Source organism: Arachis ipaensis, chromosome B04 (genome assembly GCF_000816755.2).
Source record: "Arachis ipaensis cultivar K30076 chromosome B04, Araip1.1, whole genome shotgun sequence".
Lineage (NCBI taxonomy): Eukaryota > Viridiplantae > Streptophyta > Magnoliopsida > Fabales > Fabaceae > Arachis > Arachis ipaensis.
In genome coordinates, this window is record NC_029788.2 from 124,940,056 (window position 1) to 124,948,414 (window position 8,359).

Here is an 8,359-nt window from a genome sequence, read left to right on the forward strand (position 1 = left end):
GTGATTAATAATGCCACATGTCTATATTGTATTGATCCACATCAATAGGGTATAAATTCTATCACAAATCTTGGGGTTTGGGAGCAATCACCAACTAACTTTTTTTACTTTCACAAAAAAGACACATGGCATACCAGGCCAGTTACCAAGAGTAATTCAAGCAACTATGGTAATACCATCTAGGGATGTCAATGGGGCAGGGCGGGGGCGGGGGATGCCTCCCTGCTCTCCATCCCCGCCCTAAGATTTGCTCCCCATCCCCGCCCCATTCCCTGCCGTGGGGGAATATTGCTCCCCATCCCCATTCCCACGGGGCCCCATTCCCCGCGGGGACCCCATTCTCCATGTACATAATAGTTCTAACTAATTATTAATTTCCATATGAATAGAGCTGCAAGTATCTATCTTATACAAAAACTGCAAGATTTTATACAAAAAGTCTAAATGACACGATGGTGACTTCTTTCGAAATAACGCAATGGGGACGCAACGACGAACCAAAGGACAAAGTAGTAGACAAGGTGGGAGACGCGACAATAGAAAGGAGAATGGACACGACGGCAGAGTTACGAAAAGGAACGCTGCAAAAAGAAATTATGACGCGGTAAGGGTGATGGCACGATGAGGTGTGACGATGCGGTGAGAAGGGTGACGAGGGGGTGGCTGCAGAGAGGTTGGATGAAGTATGGACTGCCTTAAGAATCTCTGAATTGAAGAAGGGTTATGCAAATAAAGATTAGGAGTTTTGGGTTTCTATATATATGTGTGTGTGAGAAATGTCTAAAAAACATATATGAGAAATAAACTATTAAGGATAATTCAAGGAATTCATAAATTTCGGGGAATAGCGGGGACGGGGCGGGAATCCCCACTCGGGTCCCCGCGCCTGCTTCGGGGGAATTTTGTCCCCATCCCCATCCCTGCAGAAAAAATTCCCTACAATCGGATCCCCATTCGGAACAGTCCCCACAGGGATCCCCGCGTCTCGGGAAATTTTTCCATCCCTAATACCATCAAGCACCAAGGCAAAACAAGTAAATTTGTACAAAGGGAACTATTGCTAGACTTTTCAGACTAGACCATCACTGCCAAAACTCAATTCAGCAACGGATGATCTCTTTTTTTCTCAAAATAAATTCCTTCAATCCTCTATTTTTAAGTATCAATAGTGTTAGAGTAAATAGCCAAATTGGTCCCCGAAAGATAGCCCATTCTGCAAATGAGTCCCCGTAAAAAAAAGATAATAAAATTTGTCCCCGAAAGTTTTAAAATTGGTAACGTTTGTCCTTCCGTCAAATGTTTCAGTAACGGCGTGAAGATATGCTGACCTGGCCGTTAGTGTGACACGTAGGCTAAGGATGAAACGGCGTCGTTTTCTTAGGGGCTCCTTTACAACGCTTGGTTTTCATCCCTGTTTCGTATTCTCTCTGAAGTTGCATCCTTCTCCCGAAAAGAAAGAACCCCTGCAGTCCCTTCATCTCTCAAGTTGTTTCCTCCAGGAAGACAAAGCATTGAACGGCGACGACCAGGCTTGACCGACGACGACAGTGTGCTGGAGTTGTTGGTGAGCAGTTTGCGACGACGTTGGTCAACCGAAAAAGGCACTCCATCGCCTTGCGTGAGAGGTAGGTTAGCTAGCTTTTCTTATTTTGTGAGAGTGATTCTGGTTTTATCTCCTGATCAATGTGGTTGTGTTATTGTTGGACTTCCATTTTTACTGTTTGCAATGTTAGGGTTTAGGAGAATGTGTTCAGGCTTAGGGCTTTGGTGATTAGCCATGATATGACCCTGTTTTTAGATTGTTGAGAACGTTGTTTGTGCTATGTGTATGTGCATGTGTGTGTGTTAGATACATTTTGGGAGTTGATGTTGAATATGCTTTGCCTCTCCATGAAATAAATTTGCATGAGTTGTTGCTGTTTTGGTTTCAGATGGAAGGTCCCCCAATGACCTTTGTATTTCACCATGGCGGGAAGTTCCAAACAGATGAGTCAGGCTATCTGTGTTATGAACCAGATAATACTGAAGTATTAATGGGTGTAAATGCAGACACTCTAGACGTTTTCTTTGTGAAGGGATACTACAAGGAGCTGGGATATGCTGAGATGAACAACTGCCTGTGGAAAGTTCCTGGAACGCTGCTGGAAAATGGGTTGAGGAAGCTAGAAAATGACACAGATCTGTTGAAATTGGTTAAGGATTGCAGGAGGAATCATCACCTTATCAACATCTATTTTGAGCATGTTGTGTCTAAGCCACACGTAGTTGACTGCATGAGTGAGGATGATGATGAAACACTTTGTTTGCCAACCATCCCTGAAGAAGCAGAGAAACCAAAGAAGGACCACAGTGATGCAATGTCCCAAGATTACTGTAAGACAACAAAAAAATCACCTCAGCCAAAAAGAGCCAAAACTCAGCCCACTCCTAAGGCTACTCCTCAGCCCACACCTAAGGTAACTCCTCAGCCCACACCTAAGCCCACTCCTCAGCCCACAAATAAGCCCATACCTAAAGCCACACCTGAGCCCACACCTGAGCCCACACCTAAGCCCACACCTCAGCCCACTCTTGAGCCCACACCTAAGCCTAACCCCCAACCCACATGTACGCCCACACCTAAGCCCACTCCAAAGCCCAAACCCAAGCCCATGCAAAAGCCCGTCCAGCAACCCAAACCTTGGACTAAATCCCAGGCTGCTAAAGGGAGTAGCAAGGCTACAGCAGCCGAGAAGATCAGCAAGAAGGTGAAAGCCACACCACTACAAGATCTGGAAGGCAGGCTAAGGCAACTCCAGTTGCAGTTGATAGTCAATCTGATGATTCAGATTCATATGATAGTGCTGAAGACAGTTTGTACAAGCCTGCAAAAGGTGCAGGAGATTCCATAGACAGCAGTGAGAGTGATAGTGGAGTTGATGGAGTAGAGTCTTCTTGGGCCAGGAAAGTAGATCACAGAGAGAAACATAGGCCTGCTGCTGACAGAAGAAGGGAGAAAGCTATTGACACTGATGACTCGAGCTATGAGGACATCGAATCTGATGAATGCTCTGATGGAGGTATTTAGTGATTAATTGTGTGTCTGTTATTGAATTTACTTGTTTAACAGATTTGATTCCACTAATGTAGTTTTTCTACACAAATCTGATGGTATTTTCATGTAATTTCAGATTCAGATGACGAATTTGGTTGGGAAGATTCATCAGATGGAGATGAGTGGAAGTCAGAAGATTCTGCCCATAAGTTAGACTCTGAAGATGAAGGGCCAGCGCAGTTGACAGGTTGAATTCATAACTTATTTCATCTTTCATATGCATACCTTGAAAAATACTTAACTGAATGCCTTTTTTTTTCTGAAAAATATAGGCATGCTACTCTGCGCCAAGCTGGCATGCTCATATGCCACACTGACAGCCAACTAAGCAACAGTTAACGGCGTCACTGACGGAATTGACGGAAGGACTAACGTTACTAATTTTAAAATTTTCGGGGACAAATTTTATTATCTTTTTCTTACGGGGACTCGTTTGCAGAATGGGCTATCTTTCGGGACCAATTTGGCTATTTACTCAATAGTGTTAGAAAGAAAAGACTTGAACTAACTTATTTGGTTGATTGAATGGTCAAATTACTGATCTATTTAAATAAGTATTTAATATTTACAAATTTTAAAAATTTTGAATTAGAATCTTTATATTTTTCTAACATTTTTTTTAATGCCAAAAATTGATTAAAAATATTATTGTCTATCTAAAATAATCTTGTGGTCCATTCTCCTAAAAATTTATTTAAATAGGAGATATATTTTAATAATTTTGATGTAATTAGTCTTTCTTTATAATTAACCCGTGTTAGCGGTCCTCTTAATTAGGATTAATTTCCCAATAAATAATCTCTACAAAAGTTGTTGCGACTATTAAGTAATAGGCCAATTAAATTAAAGGACTAATTATTTTTTGGTGAGCGTAATTCTTTCTTTATATATGTCTTTTTCCAAGCAATTGAAAATTATCACCCCATCCTTTCAGACACAATAATTTTTAGTCCAGTGAATAGTTGACGTACATTTTCTTTAGCCAACTTGCTTTCTAAAGTAATGTATATTCAAAATCCTATAGAAAACTAAAATAAAATAAAAGACACTCATGCTTAATTTTCTTCAAAGTAATGCGACTGGTCATGAAAGACAAGGAGCCATGGACATTGTTTACAACATAGAAGAATAAAATTTATGACAACCAAAATGGGAACGTGCCTTTATTTAAGGACAAACTAACTATAGTTACAACGTAAGTTACGAAACGTTTGTCTCAATTTATGCATAGTTTAAGGATCATGTTTATTTACATTGTAGTCATTTATTGACCTATAACACTCGGTTTCTTTTTACCTTGTGAAACTATTTATAATATAATATATAACATATAACATATGATATAATACATTATATGAGAATCTATACGGCCATACCAACTTCAATAATCATCAACATCACATACCTAATACTATTGTCTTCAAATATTTGAATTCAGAAATCAAATCCAATTATTGTACAAGAATCATGGTACCATTATTGTCTCAAACTATGTTCATCACATTCATCATGTGTATGATTCTAACACTCCCTTCAACCCAAGTTGCTGGAGATAATGAAGATAGTGAAGCAAATGCTCTCCTGAAATGGAGATCTACCCTTGACAACCATAGTCAAAGTCTTCTATCATCTTGGAACAGCACTACTAGTCCATGCAAATTTGAAGGAATTCAATGTGATAATAATAAGTCAAACTCTGTCTCCACCTTAATTCTTGCAAATTATGGACTTAAAGGTACACTCCATGGACTAAACTTTTCTTCATTTCCCAACCTTGTTAGCATAGACATTAACAACAATTCCTTCTATGGTACCATTCCTCCACAAATTGGTAACTTGTCTAGAATTACCAATTTGAACATGTCTTATAATCGTTTCAATGGTTCAATTCCCAATGAAATGTGGGCACTGAGGTCATTACATAAGCTTGATCTTTCTAACTGCCTTCTCAATGGTAGCATATCTGCTAATATAGCAAACTTGACCAATTTGTCACACCTAGATTTAGGAGGAAATAATCTAGAAGGCAAAATTCCCCAAGAAATTGGGATGTTGAGGAACTTAGAGTATTTAGGAATTGCAGGAAATTCTCTTGTGACAGGATCAATTCCAAAGGAGATTGGAATGTTAACAAACCTGAGGTTCCTTGATTTGTCATATTGTCCTCTCTCTGGCACTATCCCTTCAGAAATTGGAAAATTGACCCATTTGACTTTTCTTCAATTCATTCAAAACAACCTCTTTGGTCCAATTCCACCCTCCATTTGGAACTTGACTAACTTGACTAACCTTTTACTTTCCACCAATAATTTTTCTGGTCCAATCCCAAGTTCAGTTGGGAAATTGGTTAATCTTGAAATGCTTGATCTGTCTCAAACTCAAATGTCTGGTCCTATTCCTGATTCTATTGGAAACTTGACAAAGCTCACCACATTGTACTTGTACCAAAGCAAATTCTCAGGAGAAATTCCTTCAACTATAGGAAACTTGGTCAATTTGAATGTTCTTGTCCTTGCAGAGAACAATTTCTCTGGTCCTATTCCTTCAACTTTAGGTAACTTAATTAGGCTCACTGATCTTCAATTAGCCACAAACAAGTTCAATGGTAGCATTCCAGAGGAAATGAATAATGTCATAAACTTGGGAAATTTGCAGCTATCTGAGAACAATTTTGTTGGTAGTTTGCCATCACAAATATGCTTAGGTGGTGCATTAACCAACTTCAGTGCTGATCATAACAATTTCAATGGTCCAGTACCAAGAACCTTGAAGAATTGCTCTAGTATCCTTAGAATAAGGCTTGATTCAAACCACATTGAAGGTAACATAACAGAAGATTTTGGTGTATATCCAAATTTGGACTACATCAATCTCAGTGGCAACAAGTTTTATGGCCACATTTCTCCAAACTGGGGAAAATGTCCTAAACTTACTAGTCTTATAATTGGAAGCAACAATGTCACTGGTGTTATACCATTGGAACTTGTTGAGGCAACCAATTTAGGTATGCTCGATCTTTCATCGAATCAGTTGGTTGGAAAAGTTCCCAAGGAACTTGGCAAGTTGAAGAATCTAGTCCAAGTCAAAATTGGCAACAACCTTCTTTCAGGAAATGTTCCAACAGAAATTGGACAGCTTCAGAGTCTTGAGATCTTGAATCTTGGAGGAAACGAGTTGAACGGCGCTATTCCAAAAGAAGTTGTGGATTTACAGAAGCTAAGGGAGCTGAATTTGAGCAAGAACAAGCTTGGTGGAAGCATTCCCTCTGTGTTTGGCCAATCAATGGTATCTCTTGATCTCAGTGGAAATTCATTGGATGGAACAATACCAACAAGCCTTGGAGGGTTACAACACTTGCAAGTGTTGGATTTGTCACATAACAATCTTTCAGGTACTATTCCATCAAAATTCAGCCTGACATTGGAATTTGTGAACATGTCAGATAACCATCTTGAAGGGCCAATTCCAAATTTTCCTGCTTTTCTCAATGCTAGTTCATTCAAGAACAACAAAGGTTTGTGTGGGAATATCAAAGGATTGGTTCAATGCTCAACCAACCTCAAAAAGAGCAGCAAAAAACACATCTTATTGTTGGTATTAATCATTACTTTGGTGAGTCTAGCAATGGTTCTTTGTGGGGTTGGAATTGCAATGTACTTTCTTTTCAGAAGTAAAAGGAAATTGAGAAACCAAAGTGAAGTCCAAGCCAAAGAAGGAAGAGTTGAACCAGACTTTACAATATGGAGCTATGATGGGAAAATCATGTTTGAGAACATCATTGATGCTACTAAGAATTTTGATGATTACTATCTCATTGGTGTTGGAAGCCAAGGACATGTTTACAAAGCTGAATTGCCTTCAGGACAAGTTGTTGCTGTGAAGAAGCTTCATAATGTGGTAGTAACTGATGGAGAAGTTTCAAGAACAAAGGCTTTTACAACTGAAGTTCAAGCATTGACACAGATAAAGCACAGGAACATCATAAAGCTCTATGGATTCTGTTCACATTCACAGTTCTCATTTCTTGTTTATGAGTTCTTGGATGGTGGAAGTTTGGATCAAATACTAAGCAATGAGACACATGCTGCTGAATTTGATTGGGATAAGAGGGTGAATGTTGTTAAGGGCGTCGCGAATGCTTTGTCTTACATGCATCATGATTGTTCGCCTTCTATAGTTCATCGCGATATTTCGAGCAAGAATGTTCTGTTGGATTCAGGGTATGAAGCTCACGTTTCAGATTTTGGGACTGCTAAGTTTCTCAAGCCTGGTTCATATAGTTGGACAACATTTGCTGGTACTTTTGGCTATGCTGCTCCAGGTTACACCTTTTCCCTTATAACTTTGAAATGATAGTGATCACATCATTTTTCACTTGTCCTGTTTGTTTTAGATTATATTTCATGAATCATTATTGGTGCCTAGAGTTATATTTTACAGCTCAATTTTGCTTATGGTTGAGATGCATTAAGTGATAATGTAAAACTGATTGTTGAAGTTGTGTGACAAATTACACATTATTTCTCAATCTTTCTTTCACATGCTAACATGTCATTTAATATGATACATCGTTAAAAACTCAAAATAACTATATTTGACAAGCAATTAATTACTTACATGGCATAGATTTCAACTATTAAAGTAAAATATACTTGTAATTTCAAATTCTAAATTATATATTTACTTGTATCTTGAGTTTTCCATGAAGAAAGTATTGACTTAGTAATTATATTTTGCTTCTTTGTTTTGTGTTATTTTGGAACAGAACTTGCACAAACTATGGAAGTGAATGAGAAATGTGATGTGTATAGTTTTGGAGTACTAGCTTTGGAGATTATCATGGGAAAGCACCCTGGGGATCTCATTTCATCATTAATGTCAACATCAACAGCATCAATGGTCAATGATTTGTTACTAATTGATATCTTAGATCAAAGGCTTCCTCAACCCAACACCAAGAGTCCAATTGTTGAGGAGGTGATCTTGGTTGCAAGGTTGGCATTTTCTTGCTTGACAACAAGCCCACGTTCTCGTCCAACAATGGATCAAGTTTCTAAGGCCCTTGTAATAGGAAGATCCACTTTGGTGGACCAATTTCCAATGATCAGAGTTGGACAACTATACTGATTGTTTTTTCCAACACCTGAGAGGTAGTAATTTTTTTGTCTGATGATGAACAAGGAGTAGCTTTGTCCCGCTTAGTCTGTAATTAGGGTTTTTTTTTGGATCTCTTTATACCGTTTCTAAACCCAAAAAAAAAAAAAA

The 8,359-nt window shown here is 38.6% G+C and overlaps 1 protein-coding gene across 1 annotated transcript; it reads left to right on the forward strand.

Moving 5' to 3' along the window:
- Positions 4,473-8,359, forward strand: LOC107635232 (MDIS1-interacting receptor like kinase 2-like). Its single transcript, XM_016338638.2, has 2 exons — positions 4,473-7,415; positions 7,860-8,359. The coding sequence occupies exons 1-2, from the start codon at positions 4,562-4,564 to the stop codon at positions 8,219-8,221; spliced, it is 3,216 nt and encodes a 1,071-aa protein (XP_016194124.1). The 5' UTR covers positions 4,473-4,561; the 3' UTR covers positions 8,222-8,359.